General features: G+C 47.7%; 1 protein-coding gene across 1 annotated transcript in view; it reads right to left on the bottom strand.

Moving 5' to 3' along the window:
• The window catches only part of GTF3C1 (general transcription factor IIIC subunit 1), an 86,551-nt gene that overhangs the window by 39,121 nt on the left and 24,380 nt on the right, over nt 1-23,050 (bottom strand). The window contains exons 7-12 of the mRNA XM_039478061.2: nt 10,010-10,162; nt 7,464-7,579; nt 5,784-6,093; nt 4,622-4,839; nt 2,777-2,913; nt 1,510-1,663 (exon numbers count right to left, since the gene is read on the bottom strand). Of these exons, the coding sequence (XP_039333995.1) occupies nt 1,510-1,663; nt 2,777-2,913; nt 4,622-4,839; nt 5,784-6,093; nt 7,464-7,579; nt 10,010-10,162 (1,088 nt within the window). The remainder of the gene's footprint in view (nt 1-1,509; nt 1,664-2,776; nt 2,914-4,621; nt 4,840-5,783; nt 6,094-7,463; nt 7,580-10,009; nt 10,163-23,050) is intronic.

Here is a 23,050-nt window from a genome sequence, read left to right as displayed (position 1 = left end):
CAAAGGCAAGGGAGAAATACTCAGCATTCACATTGCCCTACTTTCCACAGCCAAATGGCCCAGCAAACTTCCCAGAGGCCCCACAGGCAGGGTAGGACACAGGAGTAAAGGCAAAAGACTGATGCAGGCGCACCAGCTCCAGCCCACATGGGCCCAGCAGAACAAAGGCTGCCAGTAGCACATGCTCTGGGTGCCAGAGAAAGTCCTGCTAGAAACCTACGCTGGTACTACAGTCACATGTGCATAACTGAAGCCCTTTCCAGCCAGAAAAACCAGCTACTGTAGTGGGACCTCAAGGCAAGAGACCCCCATTCCTGGACACTTTCGTTTTTGAGGTTATCTGCCCTCCCCGCATGCTTACCTGCTGCCCCCATCCCTCACCCACTCCCTCCAGCACTGCCTGCAGACACAGCTGATGCCTATGCCTGACTGCCTCTCCCTAGCCCTAAGCTGGAGGGTAGGGGGTTCTTCAGTGACTGCACTCTCTGAAGATCAACAGAAATCAGAGGCACTGTAGCTTTTCTTGGCCTTCACTGAGAGAGGTTAGCATAGGAACCCACTGCCACTGCTCAAGGCACAAGCGACAGGCTGGCGGGGGGGTAGGGGCGGTGGGGAACAGAGGCCGGGGACATTATTGTTTTATTTTTAAAAGGCTTACAGCAGACATAAAAACTGATGAGAGCTCTCAAGGTGGGAAGGCTAGACACTGTTTCTTAAGTCATTATTTGTATTGCCCTGCAGTTTTCAAATTTCTCAAAAAATAAAAGTAGAAAAGCAAATATGACCTTGCTAGCTTATTAAGAAAACAAAATGCCAAAGCATTTTCTCTCTTAAGGCAGAGATTTACAATGCAGGCATAAGGAAAAGTCAGGAAGTTACGAGTGACTGTCCCCACGCAACCATTCCTTTTGGCCCTGTTGCCTGGCTGTACCATCATCACAAATTACTCTGACCCTGAAAAACATGTGCCTTAGAATGCGTGTGAAGCTGCTGCTGAGCTACAGCTGCTATGGGAATGCCCCCTCCTCAAACTTTACATTGTACAGAAATCGATAAATCAAGGTGGAAGAGATGTACTGCTCCCGTCAGATAACCAGAGCACATCCTGACTTGATGCCATCATTCCTTCGGGGGTGTTTCCTCAGCTCTCCGTGGAAAGCATTCTTGCTGCTTAGTCTAAATTTTGCACCTTCTAAATGTTGTTTAATTTGTTCCCAAACGACTGAACTTCAAAATGCCTCCACTTGTCTTCTGCTTCTTCAAGGCTGGCTGCAGGGCTGGATGCCTGCACAGTTGCTGCTTAGAGTTGACATGCTTTATAATCTTAGCAAGTTTCTGCTCTTTTCTGTTTCCAGCTAACCTGTATTCCCTAAATCAGGAGGCATAGTAGGAAATTCCAAGTCATTGGTAACAAAGCAACTACCACGATACAGCAACGACAAGAGAAGCTAGGCAAAAACCTCCAAAAGCACAAGGCTGGTTCTGGGAATCAGGGGAGCCCCTGGTTACCTTCTTCTTGATGCCATCTTGAATGACGGTGGTCCGATATAGTCGCAAGAGACCTTCCTCAGACAGGTTCCGCACCAAGCGGACAATGGACTTCTTGCAGCACTTCGTGGATACCCCTTCCTGCTTCTCCTGATCCATGATCATCTTCTGGATCCTGGGCACCACAAAATAAGCAAGTAACACTCCCAATCTCAGTGTAGAAGGCCTTCCTCAACCCACGCAACAGAGACATGCCTCGTGGTGCCCAACAGAAACAGGGAAGGATCAAAGCGGGTTTCCCACCACGGAACGACTGACTTATTGAAACGTTAACAATTGTTTCCCTCGGTGGCAAATGTATCAGATAAGGACAAGTCACCAAGATAGCAGCTCCACAGAGGAGCCTTTCGCCGGCAACTCAAGAGACTACGATTTGAGAACATGATGGGAAACTGCACACTGTCTTCACCAAATCAAATGCTAATTTAACACCCAGATAAGGGTTGCTCTGGTTTAACACTAACCCCTAAGATCTGAAGTGCGTTTGACTTCTCTCTGGATACATCTTCCTCTAGGTCTTACTGAGTCACTACGGTGATATTTCTAGAGCACTGATTATAGAATGCAAGAACAGCGGGCATTGTGGCTCACAGCTGTAATCCTAGCACTTTGGGAGGCTGAGCAGGGTGGATCACCTGAGGTTAGGAATTCAAGACCAGCCTGGCCAACATGGTGAAACCCAGTCTCTACTAAAAATACAAAAAGTAGCCAGGTGGGTGCTTGTAATCCCAGCTACTCAGGAGACTGAGGAAAGAGAACAGCTTGAGCCCAGGAGGCGGAGGTTGTAATGAGCTGAGATTGTGCCACTACACTCCAGCGTGGGCATCACAGCCAGATTCCATCTCAAAAAAAAAAAAAAAAAAAAAAAGAATGCAGGGACAGAAGGGACAATGGGATCACCTAGCTAAACCTCTCATGGCTCAGAGGAGGGGAACAAGGTGGCAGTGTCTGCAGATGGTCCCCATGGCCCTCCTCCTCTCTAACAGCTCTAGTTAGAGACAGAGTATGAGGAAGAAGTCTCTGGGCTCAGTCATTCTCTGTCTAGCATGCTGATATTCCTCAATATCTGTTCCTTTGGAGTAACAAGAGTAAACTCTAAATCCTTTCTACCACAAAGGAACGAGATGAGACTCTGCACAGTGGGACAGAGATTTGAACACCTCTCAGTGGTTTCCGAGACTTGTGATGACTAATTACTGTTAGCGCAAGCAAACAGACAGCTCCTTACGTGAATAAACTCTCGATTAAGCGAAGATTGGTGACGGCTTCTATGATCAGATTCCTGCGTTTCAGCAGTCGGTAAGTTTCGTGGGGTTTGTCTTGGCTTGAGCTGTGCCTCCCAGTCTTCAGGGAATTGCTACTCTCCTAGAACAGAGACCGAAAAAAGCACAAGTGCTGTGTGGCTTAGGGGGCCACACAGCACTCCTGTGGGTGCACTGGCCCTCTTCAAGGAACTTCTACTTCCATCTTTCAAGAAGGGAAGCCAAGAAGCCTGTTCCCTTACACAGGATCCCACTACTCTACCATCTCAATGCTTTGAATATCAAAGACATCGGCCAGCAAAGGACCCTGGGCCACTTTATGAAGATCAGCTGGTTTCAGAACAGAAATTAGAGGCATCTGCTCCAGCAACTCCTGAAAAGGTAGAAGGCGTTCCCTCAGTTCTCCGTTGGTTCTTCTATAGTGTAACTAAAAAACTGACACACTGACAATCCCATGCCAGTTATTACTACTCTTTTTTTCATAAAAAATTCTTAACACTTTTGTCATCATCGTTCCCATTTTACAGAGGAGAAAACCAGGGTGCTGTGTGGCTAACTTTCCAGGGTCTCATGAGGAGTGAACATGCCAGAGCAAAGCTGACACTGACCTTACAGGGCTGAATGAAGCAGCGGTGGCTGGGCACAGTGGCTCATGCCTATAATCCTAACAGTTTGGGAGGCTGTGGTGGGAGGATCACTTGAACCCAGGAGTTTGAGATCAACCTGGGCAACATGATGAAACCCCATCTCTACAAAAAAATATAAAAATTAGCCGGGCACGGTGGTGCATGCCTGCAGTCCCAGCTACTCAGGAGGCTGAAGCAGGAGGATCACTTGAGCCTCAGGACAGAGGCTGCAGTGAGCCAAGATCATACCACTGTACTCCAGGCTGGGCACCACAGCAAGACTCTGTCTCAAAAAAATTAATCTAAAAAAATTACATAAATGAACAGCAGCAATACCATCAAAAGCCACCCTAGATTATACATTTACCCCGTGCTAGGTGCCTTGTTCTCTACTCACTGTTTCCAAAATGGGTGGCACTGGCAGTGTCTGAGGTACTGTTATGTGCCAAGTGTTGACACGGCATTAGGCGAACCAAATCACGTAACAGGAAAGGCATTCCTTATCAACTGTCTTTCAATCCTTCCAATAATATTGATGAAAGTATTGGTTTGACTTTACTGTCTTTTTTAACACCTTGATATACAAGAGTAACTGGCTGGAAGAACTAATACAGTTTTGACTTTATTTTATCTCTTCTACGATTACTTTCTTTTTTATGGCAAATGATATTGGCCTTCTGCCTATAGCAGAGTTTCTCCACCTCACCAGTGCTGACAGTTGGGCTATAAATTCTCTGCTGTGAGGCGCTGTCCTGTGTATTATAGGTTGTTTAACAGCATTCTGGCCTCTGCTGGATGCCAGCAGCAGCCCCTCCCTAAGTATGGCACTCAGAACTGTCTCTAGTTATTGCCAAATGTCCCCCAGGGGTAAAAACCATTGATCTAAATTAGGTATACAAATTTCCCTCTAAAATATATCTAAGTAAAAAGCATAAGTTGTTGGAAATTAATGAGCCAGTGGGCAGATAACCAGGCAGACTATCTCTGCGAAGGGCCCAGGCTGCATGAGGGCAGTGTGTAAATGAGCACCGCGCTACTGCTGCAAAGCACGGGCGGGCCCCGGTGTGCAGCACTCTCACTGCGGACGATTTCACTGTGATCATGTGATTCCTAAGCACAGAAACGACGAGGCCACAGGCTCTTACTCGGGAGGCAGCTCCCTCCCCTCCCTCCGCACGCACTGACCTTTGGGTTTTCCATGCGGACCTCCTCGATCACAGCTATGTCACCACTGTTACTGTCCGTGCAGTGGGAGGAAAAGGACACGTTGGGGTCTGAGACGCTGCTGGTGTCTAAGAGGTTGTCCCTGCTGGCAAGGCTCTGGCAGGCTCTCTCTTCAGCAGCTCCCGGGAAGGAGGGCGGCTGCTTTTTCAACGGGTGTAGGTTTAGAACTTTCCACCCACCTGTGGTGGAGGGAAGAGGTAGAACAAATCAAGGGGAAGGCCAAGAGGGGTATTCATGCTTGGGAATCAGAGCAGACACACGCAGACCAAAGGATTCTGCTAAGAGTCAGTTGAAAGGTGAGGGAAGTGGACCAGCAGCAGCTTGGGCCCCTCCTTCTGGCCCCTCATCTACAGCAGGGTTTCTCCACCTGGCCAGTGCTGAAGTTTGAGCCGGTTAATTCTCTGCTGTAAGAAGCTGTGCTGTGTATTGCAGGATGTTTAATGGCATCCTGGCCTCTATCTACGACAGGCATCCCCAAACTTTTTACACAGGTGGCCAGTTCACTGTCCCTCAGACTGTTGGAGGGCCGCCATATACTGTGCTCCTCTCACTGACCACCAATGAAAGAGGTGCCCCTTCCTGAAGTGCGGTGGGGAGCCGCATAAATGGCCTCAGGGAGCAGCATGCAGCCCACGGGCCGTAGTTTGGGGACGCCTGATCTACGAGATGCCAGTAGGAGTCTCTCCCTAAGCCAGACATTTAACAATGTCTCCAGATATTGTCAAATGTCCTCGGGGGCTCAGAGCTGGGGACCAGTTTTGCACATGTCATCAGCACCACTCTCTATGCATTTAAAAAAAGTTTGCTATAACTAGCCTAAAAACTTGGAGGACCTTTAAACTGTTGGAGGGGAGAGGCAGGGAAGTGTATGAAAGTCCATTCTTTAAAAGTAAAAAAAAGCAAGCAAAACATGTGCCATAAAGAAATGATTTGCAAGCAGCCAGGAGATACCACAAGACCCTCTCCTCCAAACCCATGAAGATGTGGTACAAGTGACAGCATCAGGCCTCTCATTAGGACGGCACCAAGGGCACCGCAGGTGTTTGCTCTACTAAAGGGTGTTTCTTGCAGAAGCCCAGCAGTGCAGTGCACGCAGCCCCTGCCCGCCCCACGCGCTCCCTACCCTTGGCTGGGGTGGAGTGATGAGGCTGGGTCTTGGGCCGGACGTTCGCAGAGGCTCTTGTGTCCCTCTGGGCCCCTCTGCCTCTCCGCTTGCTGCTGCTCCTCTCCTCCTCGCTGTCCGACTCAGAGAGGAAGGTATCCTCGCCTTCAGGCAGAAGCGACTCCTCCTGCATGGACGCCAGGCTCACGGTGGTCAGGAGCTCGCTCCGGGCCTTCTCTCTTTGGTACTGCCGGCTTAGGTCGCTCTCCTCTGCAAATACGCAGGAAATGTACTTGGTGGTCCGCTGCCGACCTTCATCTTCCATGAATCCCTAGAGGGAATAAGATGTGTTTATCACACTATAAAGAGAGCGTCATACCCACAGGCATTCAGGTGTCTGTGGCATCTATTTCCTTATTGGTTTTCATCTCTGTGCCTCCTGTCTTACTGCCTGGGCCCTGGGTCAGGTGCCACTGATGCTCCTTCCCGGCTGTTTCTGTCTATCGTCCCCCAGGCCCTGTTGCCGTAGGGATCCCTCCCTGAAGTACAACCTGACTGTGTGTCTGCTCTAAGAGGCTATGAGCTTCTCAGGGGCAGGACCTTCACTTAACCTTTCATACGGCCCCAGTGCCTGGGACAGGACGTGGCCTGCAATAAAAAGGTCAATAAGCAGTAGCGTTTGTGATGCAGACGGAAAAGTTAGACTGGAGAATGTGGGCTACACTTAGCCACTGCCCTGGGGATTGGTGGCCTGGGCACTGGCGAGCCATACCAATTTTATCTTCTAGAACAGGGCAAGGGGCTCTTCCCAGGACCCTTATAGGAGAAAGAGTAATAACATCTAGGTGCCACCACATGCCAGGGATGGGGCCAAGTGTGCTGCAGCCATTCACCCAACTATAATACTGCCTTCCAGCAAGATGACCAAAACGTGAGCAAGACGAGAGTGGCATGTCAGGGGCTGAGACAGCAGGTCGGAATCACAAAAGGAGAGTGCCAGACAGGCATAGCTGGTCAACTCAGTGTCTCCAGGCACCAGGCAAGTAACATGCATGGAAAGGAGGGCCAGCTGGGGATGGAGGAACCCTGGAGAGCACTGCTTTGTCTGAAGCAGGCAGACAGAGTGGCCAGCCCCAGCTGACTGTCCCCACACAGGAGTAGGCTCCTGGGCTGGCCACATCATCTTCTGACTTTTGTTTTCTTTTTCTTTTTGAGATGTAATTTCACTCTTGTTGCCCAGGCTGGAGTGCAATGGCATGACCTTGGCTCACTGCAACCTCTGCCTCCTAGGCTCAAGCGATTCTCCTGCCTCAGCATCCCAAGTAGCTGGGATTACAGGCACCTACCAACACATCCATCTGATTTTTGTTTTTTAGTAGAGATGGAGTTTCACCATGTTGGCCAGGCTGTTCTGAAACTCCTAACCTCAGATGATCCGCCTGTCTTGGCCTCCCAAAGTGGTGGAATTAGAGGCATGTGCCACTGCACCAGGCTACTTTCTGACTTTTCGAAGACAAACAGGAACCACAGTGACGGGGAGACATAACATGGCTGTGGACTACATTTAGCCCCAGGGAGGCCATTTGCCTCTTTGACACAGATGTCAGGCCATGAGTCTCTGACTCCTTGAGATGCTCCTTTGCAAATATACAGCACACAACCTCTAAAGACAAGAGTGTTGGGGAAGGCTCATGATGTTACCTTGACAACTTTGAATCTTTGAAGAAGCCGGCATAGCATTCTTGCCTCCAGTTTTCCCACATTCATAGCCACTCGGATTTCAGCTTGGGAAATTCCTTTTGTGCCTCTGCGTTCAACTGTGAGAAACAATACACATGAACCCAAACCGCTGCAAAGGAGCTGTTCTGCACAAGTCAGTTTCCAGCCCACTTTTCAACAGCATTTTAATGCTGTTGAAATTAGCAAACAGAACAAAACACTATTTCTCTCCCTTATCCTCCCAAGAGTGCTTTCCCTCCTGAGCCTGAGTTAATATACTATACTAGGCTACTAACAGCTAATGTTTTGAATGCTTACTATCTCACAACCCCACGTTAAAGCACTAAATGTCAGGTGATAACAGCTGAAATACCAAAAAAATGCAGGAAGATCAGCTTTACCCAATAGCAGGAAATTAGCCCTTTTGAGTGAATGAACTGTTTCACATAAATGAAATTGACCTCTTTAAGAAGCATGAAAATAATTTTGAATTCAGAACTTTTAAAAATGTGTAATCTTCATTTCCCAGTTTTTCTCGACAGACACAGAGGCATTGTGGACACCGACTACTGCACTGTCCCACAAAGAGTCCTGGAGTGGGGACTGTGGAAGGAAACCATGCTCCTCAGCTCTGGAGTAAATGCCTCGTGGACCACTGGGCCCCACTATTGTTGTGTGTAGCTTGTCCACTCCTGGGCTGCCACAAGCTGCTGTATGTCAGGATTGAGAGTGCATCTGCCACTCAGAAGCCCTTTAAATATATCCCACTAAGCTGGGACTAAGAACTCCAGGAAGAAGCCAGCTTGGGAACTGGGAGGTGAGCAGGGAGTCCCAGAAGTAAAGCACACGAACTACAGGTAGACTTGGTGGCAAAGCTCTTTGACTTTTTAGAAGTATCTTCCTCTTTATTTCCTGATGCATCCACAAGCTTGAGGCTGCCTGGTAACATGTCTGCATAAAGAAGGTTTTGCTATGTTGTACATGTATAAAAATAAGCAGCAGAATGAAGAGAGATGACTAGGATGTATTCCAATACTGATCTAGCAACATGCTAAAAAGTAGGGATGGAAGGGCCAGCTGGGCAGAGTGGCTCACGCCTGTAATCCCAGCACTTTGGGAGGCAGAGGCAGGTGGATCACCTGAGGTTAGGAGTTCGAGACCAGCCTGACCAATATGGTGAAACCTCGTCTCTCCTAAAGAAATGCAAAATTAGCCAGGCATGGTGGCACATGCCTGTGATCCCAGCTACTTGGGAGGCTAAGGCAGGAGAATCGCTCGAACGCGGGAGGCTGAGGTTGCAGTGAGCTGAGATGGCGCCATTGCACTCCAGCCTGGGAAACAAGAGCGAAACTCTGTCTCAAAAAAAAAAAAAAGGGTGGGGGTTAAGGGCAGCTTTTCCCCAACTGCGTTGTGTGGAACCCATTCTGAGAAATGTGAAGACAACTACCACACAGCCACAGCTCAATCAGATCCCCCGCGGCCGCGTCACTTTCTGCTCTGTCCTCCTCCCTGCAGGGACCTGAGGCCACACCACCTATGACACTAGGTCACTGCTGTCCTACACAGATGTTAGGGGATCTCAGGGAAAGGTTAGGAATGGGAGAGAATGTTTTCTTTCCCCGTTCATCATAGATTCCCGGCCTGCGGTAACTCCAGACCAATCTTAGAAAACGACAGGTAGCTCTTGAACCTCTGAATAAGAATCACAGTAGCTTTCTTTTTCTCAGTGCTTTCCATGCACCAGGCCCTATACCAGCTATTTTAACTCTGTCATTTATCCTCATAATGTGCTAATGTGGATGCTATCTCCACGTGATGGTTAACCTTGGGTGTCAATGGGACTGGATTAAGGGATACCAAGATCACCGGCTGGGTTTTATCTCTGGTTGTGTCTGTGACGGTGTTTCCGAAGGAGACTGGTGTGTAACTCAGTGGACTAAGTGGGACAGATCCGCCCTCCTTGTGGGTGGGCACCATCCAATCAGCCAGGGGCCCAGGCAGAACAAGAAGCCAGAAGAAGGTGAACTTGCCCTCTCTTCTGGAGCTGCAGCCCCTCTTCTGCTATGCTTGGCAATCAGAACTCCAGGCTCTCCAGCCTTTGGTCACTGGGACCTGCCCCTGTGGCATCCCTACTTCTGATACTTCCCTGGGCCTCCAGCTCGCAGACAAGCTGGTGACACTTCTCAGCCTTCCTAATTGCATGAGCCAATTCCCGTAATAAGTTCCCTCTCATATATCTATGTATATTTATCCTACTGATTCTGTGTCTCTGGAGAACTCTAAAATGCCTGCTTTTACAGATGAGAAAACTGGAACTCAGAGACCTCATTATAGTCATACGGCTAAGTGGCAGAGTAAGGATTCAAACTCCTATCTGACCTCAAAGCCTAAACCCTTCCGGGTAACCAAGGCACATCCCATTGTATTACATTCTCTATGGGAGAGCCCTCTCTCGACACGTGGGCAAACCATTCCTCGACTCAAATACTCAGGAACTACATCCAAGCCGGCGTGGGAACAAGACTTACTGAGGTCATAGGTCTGCGTGAGCATATCTCGCTCGAAGACGATGTCCACTGGAGGCACTGTCTTGGAGATGACCTCCTCGTCCTCATCATCGTCATGGTCATTCCGTTTAAATTCCTTCAGCAGCTTAAGGCACCGAACCATGACATCGGTCCCTGGCAACACAAGCACAGGATTTCCAGCAATGAGTGAAAGCAGCACTGGGTGGGGGAGGTGAGGGGTCCTGAAATATCACAGCACATGTCAGCAGAGACAGAGATCCCCAGAAAGGTCACACATATCACCATGTCTGGACATTTAAAAATGACTCATCATGAGGCACAAGACCTGAAAGTGTATTCCATAAAGATGCTTTTGGTTTTTGGAAGAATAAGTGAAGAAAGCAATGCAAATGGAAGGACTAATGAGGCGCTATTAGTCCTGGTAAATCAATAGTCGCCCTCACCTGCTGGAGACCAGCTCGATGACAACAGGAGACCTGCCTATCTCTTCCTGTTCCCTTCCCAGCACCCAGGACAGGGCCCACACTCAGGAGGCATGCAAGCAGTATTTGCCAAAAGGATGAAAAACATCTTTATCCTTTTAAACTAATACTCACTGCCAAGAAGGTGTGGCAGCAGTGTAAACGAGCTGTATAACCCTTCTAGAGTATTTCAAGGGGCTTTTACAATGATTCCAAGTGTGAACATTTATTCCAAGAAAACAACTAAAAAAAAAAAAAGGCAAAGCCTATCAGTACTAATAGATCCACAACAGCACTCTTTAGAGCATCAGAGTGATCTTATGAGTACTACAAAAAAAACCCAGCAATGGGGGCAGACGGGTAGCATACCTACCAGCCACCTCACTCTCTGTGGACTAGTGTCTGCCTTCAAATCATCACACTGCACCTATATTGCAACCTACGAAAGTAAAGCATGGGGAAAAAAAAAAACAAGCTTGTGCCTACGGTTATAAGAAGAGAAAAATATATGTAAATGTAGATAAGAACTAGAAAGGTACAAGGAAAAACAGAGACTTCTTGATGCTTGACATGTGCTAACTCATGCGATCCTAAGAACACCTTGATGAAGACGCTAGAGAACAGAGGGGTTGAATAACCCATCCAGCCTCTCGACAGCTTGTAAATGATGGGAAACAGAGCGAGACTTCATTTCCATAACAAATACAAAACATTAGCCAGGCACTGGAGGTGTGCATCTGTAGTCCCAGATACTCAGGAGGCTGAAACAGGAGGATTGCCTGAGCCCAGGAGTTTGAGGCTGCAGTGAGCTTTGAACACACCACTGCACTCCAGCCTGAGCAATACAGTGAGACCCTGTTTCAAAGAAAAGAAAAAAAACCTTCTTCTCCCCAGCAAGTTGGTTCACCATCCTCACCTCTCTACTAGTGGAGCAACTGACATCCATCCCATCACACCCTCCAAAAAATGCCGTAAATGGCTTCTCTACTGAGCCAGAATAAACGTTCGGAGGGAAGGTAGGAATGAACTTGGGCTCCAAGACCAGGCAGAGAAGTGTTTCCACTTCTTAAGTTCCACAGCTCCCCACGTACGTGACTTTGGGGGAATTACTGAGTATGACTCCTTTCCGATCTGCAAAATGGGATGACAGTGGTCTCTGTCTCACAGGGTTAATGCTAGCATGGCTGAGACAACATCTGTACAGAGGCTGGCATGAAGCAAAACCTCAGCATGACCACCCAGTACTTGCTGGGAGCCAGGCACCATTGCCAAGAGCGGTACATGAATTAACCCATAAAATCCCACAATCCTAAGGCAGGCAGGCCCCTGTAAGCTCCGATTTACACATGCAGAAGCTCAGGCATTTGCTCACAGTGGTGGTGCTAAGGAGTGGCAGAGCTAGGATGTCAGCCCAGCTGCCAGCTTGCAGTGGATGTGCTCGGCCAGTAGGGCAGTTATTCTGAATAGTACCACCAGCAACTAGCACACGGCGGGGGCATGACAAACATCAGTGGCATTCAAGGTGGTGGGCTCCTCTTATTGTGGGATAAGTCCCATAGCTGGCCTCTGGTCATGGTGGCCTGACTCCTGGAGACTCACAGGAAGGCAACCCCCTGCTCTGGTTCTGAGCATGAGGCTCAGCTGTTGGCCGCGGAGGCTGAGGGCGATGCCAGAGGACTATGAGCTGTTCTGTGCAATCGCACTGGGTATCATCAGCTCCAGGACCCACAAGATGCCTGTGATCTGGAGCAGGTGCTGTAGGTGGGCCATAGCTGAGGCTGGGCCCAGCCTGAGGCGGCTGTGCTTTCAGAAGGCCTGGAGCGACTCTCTGGACGTTCTGGCCATGGGGTCTGCAGCTCTGTCTGTCCCACAGGGCATTGCTGATTTACCTGCTTTGAATCCCAACCACGCTGACTCTCTTCTGTATCCACCAGGCAAGTAAGCCCTGTTTAGTTACCCAAGCTGTGTCTGGCTCTGCTCTTTAGCAACATACCAATCGCCAAAACATTTTCCTTTCCCCGAGCCATTCCATCTTCTTTTTCTTTTGAGACAGAGTCTCGCTCTGTCGCCCAGGTGGAAATACAGTGGCACAATCACTGCAGCCTCGAACTCCAGGGCTCACACAATCTTCCACCTCACCTCCGAGTAGCTGGGACTACAGACATACAACACCATGCTCAGATAATTTTTTTCATTTGTTGTAGAGACGAGATCTTGCTATCACTAGGCTGGTCTAGAACTTAAGTGATATTCTTACCCTGGCCTCCCAAAGTAGTCGGTTACAGGCACGAACCACTGAGCCGGGACTGGTGCACATCCTTCCTTTGGAAAACCTTGCGTTGAAGAGGCAGCCCAGCACCATGGTGGGAAAGGCAGACTCTGCCTCAGAGCTGGCTGTGAGCCCTGCTGCTGTGTCGGATGGGCCTGACAAGCTGGCTGACCTCCCTCAGCCTCAAGTGTCTTACCTGGAAACTAGGGCTGGTGACAGTGTTTAGCCTTGTGGGGCCAACTGTAAGAGCTCAGGCAGGTAAATGATGGAACAGTGTAGTGTGTGCCTTACGATCCCAAGGGACCATCTGGAAGGAGTTTCACCAGCCTCATGTGCCTTTCCCACACTTCTAGAGTTTTATCAGCCTCAGAATTTCGGTTTTTATCATTAAAATCCCTCCAGCTCCTACCTGCCTTTTTGGAGGTTCCTGTTGCAGACTACAAGTCAGCTAAAGCCAAAAGCCACAGGGGCAGAGTGAGACCGAGTAAGTGCACGTCATCCAGGGCGAGTGGGGCCTACTGCCCCATTTGAGCTGCCACCTCAGTGACCAGCAATTCCCCTGGGACGAACCCGGGACTTGCTGATGGCAACCACTGTTCCCTGGACACAGGGATTTCTTCCCAGGAGCAAAAAGCAGGAGAGATAACGAGCAGCACCCACTCACAAAGCACGAGGAGTTTCAGGCATTATAAAGACATGGCGTGCTAATATTAGCAGTCCAACACAAAGGAATCACATACATCTTATGTGTCCAGGATCCAGGAAGAACTTCATTTAGACGTTCTGAAGACGGAAGACCCAGAAGAGAAAAAGAGAACGCATGACTCCTTACGGAGCACCTAGTATGAGCCAGGCATTGTGTTCAGTGTTTTTGGAAGCAATTTTACTTATCACATAGCTTCCATTAAGTTATTATTGCCATTTTAATAAAAAGAAAATTGATGCCCAGAGGGGTCATGTGATCTAACCAATGCCTCCCACACTAGGCTAGAACTTCACATTTCCATCAGAAAGCACGAGCCATTACAAAGGAAAAACCAGAGTAGCTGTGAGGCGGAAGCAACAGTCTGTTTCTCACATCCCCAGGGAAAAATCCAGCTGGCCTCCTAGCAACATGGCGCTCTCAACTGTGATCAACCCAAGGAAAGAACAAAAGCAAGATGGGAACGAATGAGCCCCACGGCAGCTTTCTTCTTTAAGGGTCATGGGCAATGGAAAAGTCCTGCTGGTAAACCAGGCAGCTGTCATGTAAATTCAGTGTTACCTCTCTCACACACCTTCACACCCACATTCTGAAAGCACAGAATGACAGGGGGTGGGAGTGCCCCAGAGCAATGGTGGTGGCACAGGTTACATTATGGGCTCAGGAGTCTGTGTGGTGTGAGCCCGCCTCTGCCAGCCTTTGCTGGTTGTATAACTTGGCTACGTAATATGGCCTCTAGGCCTGTTTCCTCAGCTATACAATAGGGACAATCACAGCATCTTCCTCATACAGCCCTTAGGACAGTACCTGGCATAGAGGTAGTGCTCTGTAAATGTTTGCTACTGCTTCTACCACTACTCTACCACTACTCTGATTGTTACTACAACCTTGGAAACACAGTCCCCTGGGCTGAAAATATCAGAGAGTGCTTGGGGCCTTTAACTGGACTCACTCCACAAGCATTTATTCCGTGCTGCACCCAGAACACACACGGATGAAAGGGACAGGTTTCCTGCCCCTGCAAAAGGCCGTATGTCAGACTGGCCGACGGGCAGCTCAGGGAAGACAATGTGCTCAGGCTTCACGTGCCTGGGTTTGAAGTCTGGCTCAGCCACAGGGGAGGTCCTTACCTCTCTGAGCCGCATGTTCCTCATGGATAAAATGAGGCTAATTCTAACAGCAAGCCGAGAATAAGCTCGTAGTAAGGACTAAATGAGAATGCATTCAAGGGCCCTAGCGTAACACTTGAAACAAATTAAGCACTCAACGCATGCTGTCTGGTTGGCTGACTACTAACAGTGCCAGCCAGCCATGGTGGGAAATGTGCGACAGCACCCTCAGGACCCTACTATAAGCAAGCACAGAGCTTGGAAATGAGGTGGCGGCAGGATGGGGCTAGGCAGGGGACAGCAGGGAGAGGAGGCGACATTTGGGTGGGACAGTAAACAATACGAAGAATTGTCTGATAAGGCAGAAGACAGGTGTTCCAGACAGAAGGAAGGGTATGAGCTAAGGCACTGAGGTGGAGAAGGGGCCTACCGGGGAAGGGGAGGGAAGAAGGCAGGAATAAAGGTGGGAGTACGGAGAAAGGTAGCTGGGGAAGGTTTCTAGGCCCACCATAGCGTATTTTCTTATTTTGTAGGCATGATGTTTGGGACTGACTCGAAGCTATTTCTGCAGTGGACATGGAAGCTGGCTTGGAGGGAAGGAAGGCTGGGAGCCAGATCTGCAGGCCCTCAGGCTCCTGAGAGCTGCTCTAGGCTCCTTTTACCTTGAGCCAGTGTCCCAGACTCAGGCCCAATGCGCTCACCTACCTGACTTCTACTTCTTCCTGAGTTCAGCCCAGTCTCGCTGGGAGGCAGCAGAGTAAGTAACTGACATGCAGGCTCAAGTGTCACACTCTATTCAAATCCCTGCAGCAGCACTGCCCAGCTCTGTGAGCTCAGATAAGGACTTGTGCCTCTGTTTTCTCATAGGTGAAATAAAGAAAAAGAGAGGAAAAGAACAGAAAAAAAAAAAAAAAGAGAAGGAAAGAAAGAAAATAGTAGTGACAGGATTGGGTGGTTAGAAGGACTAGAATGAAAGAAGCAAGGCTAGGCCTAGTGGCTCACACCTATAATGCCAGCACTTTGGGAGGACAAGACGGGAGAATCACTTGAGCCCAAGAGTTCGAAACCAGCCTGGACAATAGGCGAGAGATCCTGTCTCTACGTAAACAACAATTTTTTAAAAACATTAGCTGGTGTGGTGGCGCACCCCTGCAGTCCCAGCTACTTGGGAGACTTAGGTGGAAGAATTGCTCAGCCTGCAGAGCTGAGCTTCAGTTAGCCACGATCATAGCACTTGGCTATATAATACGGCCTGAGACAGAGTGAGATCTTATGCTGTGTTTTGTTTTTTTTTTTGAGACGGAATCTCACTTTGTCACCCAGGCTGGAGTGCAATGACACAATCGGCTCACTGCAACCTCCACCTCTCGGGTTCAAGCGATTCTCCTGCCTCAGCTTCCCAGCTGGGATTATGGGCGTGCACTACCATGCTTGGGTAATTTTTGTATTTTTAGTAGAGATGGGGTTTCACCATGTTGTGCCAAGCTAGTCTCCAACTCCTGACCTCAAATGATCCTCCCGCCTTGGCCTCCCAAAGGGCTGAGACTGATTACAAGCATGAGTTTCTGTGACCAGCCAGCCTTGCATGGAAAACAATCTTGATGTTTCTTCCAATTCCCCCTACTCCAAGACTGACCATAAAATTGGACAATATGGCATCTTGCCCAGTTCTTTCCTCTTTTTAGTGCCTCTAGACAAGCCCACAGCATCTTGGGTTTTTCTCAGTAATTGCACAAGGAAACAGAGTACTGACAATAATACACGTGGAGGCTTACAAGGGTTTAGAAAATCATATAAATGCTCTTAGTGTACAACTTCAGAGTCAATCACCCCCCCCAAATCCTCAGGCTGAGTTAGTAGCTGACTCGAGGTCCCCAGAGCTTTTTTTTTTTTTGAGACAGAGTCTTATTCTATCACCCAGGCTGGAGAGCAGAGGCACAATCTCAGCTCACTGCAACTCCGCCTCCCAGGTTCAAGCAAGTCTCCTGCCTCAGCCTCCCAAGTAGCTGGGATTACAGGCGCTGCCACCACATTCAATTTTTGTATTTTTAATAGAGATGGGTTTTCACCACCTTGGCCAGGCTGATCTCAAACTCCTGACCTCAAGTGATCTGCCCACCTGGGCCCCCCAAAGTGCTGGGATTACAGGGGTGAGCCTCTGCACCCAGCCTCCCCAGTGCTCTTTAAGTGTGATCAATAGATGGTAAGGGCTGCTGTCAACTGTGCAGTGCCAACAACAGCAGCGAACCTCTCTTGAGGGCTCTGAGCCAACTGCCGTATAAGGAGGCCACATGCCTCACTAAGACACATCCCAGTCCCTGTACTGGTCCCATGGATACCTCCGCTGCCAGGCCCTCACCTTGTACATGCCCCCAAGTCCTGGCACCTGCTTTTGGCTCTTTCTAGCACAGGGAGCATTACCCTCTCAGCCTGCAAAGCAATCAGCTGGCTATACGCTAGAAAGGTCTTAGAAGAAAATCTTAGGGCTCCTCCCTCAGCACACCCATCCAGTTCCAGCCGGCTTCTCTTCCCCAGTCTTCACACCCCTCCCCCCTGCCCCCCAGTGTGCCCTTCCAAAACACAACACATTCCCCTGCTGAGGGAGAGCAAAGAGGAGGGCAACAGGCACACCCCAGGTGCCTAGGCCACAGAAGTTACTCAGCCCAGAAATTCACACCCTTGGGTTCTTACCCCCTTTAAAGCTCTCGCCTTCAAAAGAGCTTCTGCCATATTAACATGTCTGTTTTTCTTTTTGTAATATGAATAATTACTTCTCATTTTTTAAGCTAGTGTTCTTTAATCACTTTTTAACTGTTTTAACCATTTTCCCTCCAGCATCGTCAATTTTCTAGGCTTTAAAAATTTCTGACAATCTTTTTTCTGCTCTTTTTCTGTTCATGTTCACCTTTTATCCTTTTTGTCTTTCTGATCTTGATTCTTTTTATTTCCAGGTTTTTTGTTTGTTTCAAAGCTCCTTTAAACCTTTTGTATTTTAATCATTCTTAATATGGTTCACTTCTCTTTTTTCTTAGCTTATATATACATCAATTCTACTGTAACCATTTAACTGTCCCTGTTGGCCATTTTAATGATCGTAATTTAGTTTGCTACACCCTGTTAGGTTTCTTGGTTATTATTATTTTTTATTTATTTATTTATTTATTTTGAGATGGAGTTTCGCTCTTGTTACCCAGGCTGGAGTGCAATGGCACGATCTCGGCTCACCGCAACCTCCACCTCCTGGGTTCAGGCAATTCTCCTGTCTCAGCCTCCTGAGTGGCTGGGATTACAGGCATGAGCCACCATGCCCAGCTAATTTTTTGTATTTTTAGTAGAGACGGGGTTTCACCTTGTTGACCAAGATGGTCTCGATCTCTTGACCTTGTGATCCACCCGCCTCAGCCTCCCAAAGTGCTGGGATTACAGGCTTGAGCCACCGCGCCCGGCCGGTTATTATTATTTTTTTAATTTTAATAGGTTTATTGAGATATAATTCACATATCACACAATTCAACCATTTAATCCAAACATGTCAATGGCTTCTTACTACATTCGCAGGCCCCTGCATCCATCATCAGTCAATTCTAGAACATTCTCATCACTTCAAACCCTTTCTCATTCCTCTCTCCCCCCCACCCCTCCCCTAAGCACTCACTAATCTACTTTGATTCCCGGATTCTGGACTTCCCTATAATGGAACCATATAGTCCTGGCCTTTCATGAACCGGCCACACTTTACCCATCAAATGGTCTTGGCACCTCTGCCGAGAATTATTTAACCATAGATGTGTGGATTTATTTCTGGACTCTCAGTTCTGTTCCATTATCTGTCTGTGTACCCTTGTGCCAGTATCACACTGTCTCCATTACTGTTGCTTTGCGGTAAGTTTAAAAAGTGGGATGTGTGAGTTCTCCTACTTTTCTATTTTGGGATTGTTTTAGCTCTCTGGGTTCCTTTGCATTCCCTGTGACTTTCAGAATCAGCCTGTAAATTTCTATGAAGAAGTCAGTTGGGATTTGCACACCAACTGTGTGGAATCAGATTATCTGGGGAGTATCATCTTCTTAATACTGTGAAGTCTTTTGATCCAGGACAGGAACCTGTGATGTTTTCCATTTATATAAATCGTAACTTTCAACAACATTTTGTAGTTTTCAGGGTTTATGTTTTGTACTTCTTTTGTTACATTAATTCCTGAATTATTGTGAATAAAATTGTTTTCTTAATTTCATTTTCAGATTGTGCATGACAGATCTACAGAAACACAATGGACTTCTGTATACTGATCTTGTGTCCCGAATCTTTTTTTTTTTGAGAGTCCCAGGGGCGACAGCTCTGGGGGAGAGTCCACCTCATTCACAGGGCAGTACAGCTACTTCACCCCACAGCCCTTTCAATGCTGGACTTGTGACAACCTGGAAAACCCAGGCAAACGACACCTCAGTCATCAGCCTCAGAAAGCACAGCTTCTGTGAGTTGTTTCCAACTGTGATCATTTTCCAATAGACTGCCGAGTTAACCTGTACTTCTCTCCCTTTCTTTCCTCAGCACAATTTAATAAACACAGGATGACTAGTAAACGCTTAAAGAAAATAATCCAAATTTGCAAAACAGATCAGTTCAGGAGGCTGTTTATATCACCAAATATTTTTTTTGCTTTTTACAAAACAGTTCACTGAAGCTTTCTGTGCAGTGAAATATGTATTTGAAATACACCTAAATCCACATTTGTTAAGGAGTTTTAGATATAATTCGTATACTATATCCAGGCAGATCTGTAAATTTACATGAAATAATACATCATCTTTATTTATTATATAAGCTTTGTTTCTTCCATAAAGCCTTAGAGGGAAGGTTTTACGTTAATTTTGCAAACTGGAAAGACAAAGCTCAAGGCAAAAAAAAGAAACCCCGAAAACTGCATTCATCCCTTGTCTCCCGCTCAAGGAAAGTACCTGAAGTGGCACTTAATTAAATTAAATTAGCTAAGCATCTGCTTAGCATCTACCCTGTTCCAAGCAGACGCCGCACAGCCTTTAAAGACATAAAGCATGTCAAGTGAGGTCACTACCCGGAAGAAGCGTAGGAGCTGGCTGGAAAGAACTCACACAGATGAATAACTCAACTACGAAGTGCCATGGAAGTGAGGGAAAGACTCACTGTGAGTCCAGGTTTCTAGCCTCAGCAGTGGAGACGCGGGCAACAGTGTAGGCAAAGACATCATCCCCTCCAGCCATCAGAATGGCTCCTCGTGCACCGTGTGACAACCTGAACATCCTGAACATCATCATCTTGGTGCCTGCCCTCTTATTCCAGCACAAAGAGCCAAAGCTGTAAGTCATGGTAATCTTTCTTCTGGAAAGTCTCCTCCCAGCCCCAGGCCTCAAGATGACGGAAACCACTCACTGGGCAACAGGTCCAATGCACGGACTTACTTTCAAGGGTTACGCAAATGACACACCAGTGTGAAGCAGGCTATAGGCTACACGATGGGAAGCGGGTGTCCATGGTGAAAGGGGAAGGTGAGACCCTCCGAAATGGGGCAGCTCCCCCTGCCTAGCCAACTGCTAATAAAGGAATGAAGTTCAATGTTGCCTAATTGTACCTTTACAGAGAAGGTGACAGTCAGACTTTTTAGGTGAAAATTTCTGATTTTTAAATGCTGGCAACAAATTCAACACAAACACACACTGTGAGCCAAACAAAACACATGGCTAGTTCAGGCCTGTGTGTCACCAGTCTGTGCCCCCACTCTGTGTCTGGCACCTGTTAAGTATCACAACACCTGTAGATAATTCAGATGAGGAAACTGGGGTATACAGAGGTCTAATCACTTGCTGAAGGTCACTTTACCAGACAGTGATGGAACAAGAATTCTAACCCAGGGCTGTCTTCCATATCCATTCAGGTGTGAGGTGTTAGTTTTGAGTGGTTAGTTTAAATTTCCAGGGATCCTAGGCTCTGGAGAAGTCTTTCTCCATAGTTGCCTGCCTAGCAAAAAAGGTTCTTTAAGGAAGTAAGGTTCCTCCTTAGTTTCTCTTTACTTTAAATATAAATTACTCCCGTCTTGTTTTGAACACTTTTCTTCCAAAAGGACAGAAAATAAAAATGATTAATAGTTCCACAGGCCAGGAGTATTTTAGGCATTCAGGTTATTAAACTTCAAAGTCAAATACTGAGGGCCGAGCACAGTGGCTCAGGCCTGTCTGTAATCCCAGCACTTTGAGAGGCCAAGGCAGGTGGATCATGAGGTCAGAAGTTCAAGGAGCAGCCTGGCCAACATGGTGAAACTCTGTCTCTACTAAAAATATAACAATTAGCTGGGTATGGTGGCACGCGCCTGTAATCCCAGCTACTTGGGAGGCTGAGGCAGGACAATCACTTCAACCTGGGAGGCAGAGGCTGCAGTGAACCAAGATCATGCCACTGCACTCCAGCCTGGGCAACAGAGTGAGACTGTGTGAAAAAAAAAAAAAAAAAAAGTCAAATGTGGAGGAGTCCCCTAACAATTAAGTCCCCTAGGACACCTCTCAGTTCCATGAGCCTTTTTTTTCCTTGCCACAGGACCCAACAATCCTTTCTATTTTCCTCTCTACTTAAAGGCTGATACTACACCACACTTTCCTCAAGGGGTTCCAGTCATTTGATCAAGCACACATTTACTCAGCACTGAGAATGTGTTAAGTACTAGAAACTCAAAGATGTGGTTTTGCCCCAGGGAGGTTTCCTTATCTCTCAGCTGCTCCTTTGTTTATATACCTATGGTACTCTAATTATCTGTGTCTTACCATCTCCTCCACAAGAATTTTCTGACACAGGGAAGCCAGAAAGGTGGCCAGTGCTTCCATTAACTAAGCTAGGAAATAAAAGAAGAGAGAAGCTTCTCCCGGATGCACAGTTCATAATCTCTTGACAAATATGCCTGCCTACCTTCTGCAGGACACTGGGTCCCGCCCCCGAGGTGCCATGGTCTGTCCTCATTCAGCACGCATTCTCTTGAGGCGTACTGATTAAGTCAGTATCCACAGGCAACTTGCTACACTCTCAAAGTCAAGCGCACAGGCTGTAAGTAACTTTTTCCTGTACACCTTCTGGGTTTCCTTGGAGTCAGTAACTGCACTTTTTCCCATTTGCTTGGTTTTCTATGTGCATGTCACTAACCAAGGATTCTTTAAGTTTCTTCTGTTCCCTACTTTAATTCAGTATGCTATGTTTGTTTCTTTTTCTTATAATTTTTCCTGAAATATTCAGTGAGGCATTAAAATGCAGCCCAACGTCCTGTGTTTTGGGAAGTGGGTAGGAGACAGGAAGAAGTTGCCCCCAGGTGGGCTTCAGTGAAGAATGAGCTTGAGGGGCTGCTATTTTGTTGGGAAAACTCCCAAATTTCAGTATCTGGAGGATTGTTCTCCTGGACTGGTCAGTTTCTTCAGAAAAAGAAGTCTCCAGCCCCTGGCCTAGGAAGCCGTAAGTCTGGCTGTCATGTTAGAGGAGCCAAATGGTTCTAGGAGCCCACGTTCTCTTTTAGGAAGCTATCGGAGGATGCACATCAAACGACAGGCTAAACCAACAGACAGCCAAGCTGGGAGCAGCAGCTGGAGAGACTCTCACCGATGGAGAGTGTCACAAAGCCCTCGTTTTTGGTATAGTGCCCAGTCTCCGGCTTGGTCTCACATCTTTGAGCATAGAAATCCTCTGGCATGCTCTCTAGAGATAACGCCAGACTTCTGTCTCCATGGGAAAGGGCTTCTTACAGGGTTTAAATTCTCACACAGACCATCAACCAATTCTCTCGTCTCTAGCCCTAGTCACACTTGTGTGTTCAAAGGCAGCCGGTGTCTCCGCGTTTTTAGCAGATTTCGGGTTCTGGGGTATCCGTTTTTGGCTCTCGCCCTTCACAGGCACTTAGCTTTCCCAGTCTGCTCAGCTGCCATTGGCCCACCTGCCTTTGCTCACCCAATGTCATCACCAGCTCTCTCTGCTGTCATTTCCGGTCCTGTCCTCTTTGTACTGAGGGTTTGCTCCTCTTATGTCCCTTCTTGTCACTTTGGTGAAGTTTGGGTGGAGTGCAGATAAACGCATATATTCTGACTATCACCTTTTACTGAGAACTCTGACCCACCACTTTTAAAATGATTCTGGCCATTTTAAAACGACCAGAATGAGACAAAAAATCAAGAATACACAAAAATAAGTGGATGTGGTGGCTCACGCCTATAATCTCAGCACTTTGGGAGGCCAAGGCAGGAGGATCACTTGAGCCCAGGAGTTCAAGACCAGCCTAGGCAAGATAGCAAGACTTCATCTACTAAAAATAAATTAGCCTAGTGTGGTAGGTGTGCCTGTAGTCTCAGCTATTCATGAGGATGAAGCAGGAGGACTGCTTGAGCCTGGAAGTTTTTTTTTTTTTTTTTTTTGGGAGACAGAGTTTTGTTCTTGTTGCCCAAGCTGGAGTACCATGGTGCAATCTCAGCTCACTACAACCTCCGCCTCCCAGGTTC

This window comes from Saimiri boliviensis, chromosome 12 (assembly GCF_048565385.1).
Source record: "Saimiri boliviensis isolate mSaiBol1 chromosome 12, mSaiBol1.pri, whole genome shotgun sequence".
NCBI lineage: Eukaryota > Metazoa > Chordata > Mammalia > Primates > Cebidae > Saimiri > Saimiri boliviensis.
This window is presented reverse-complemented; position numbering and strand designations above follow the sequence as displayed.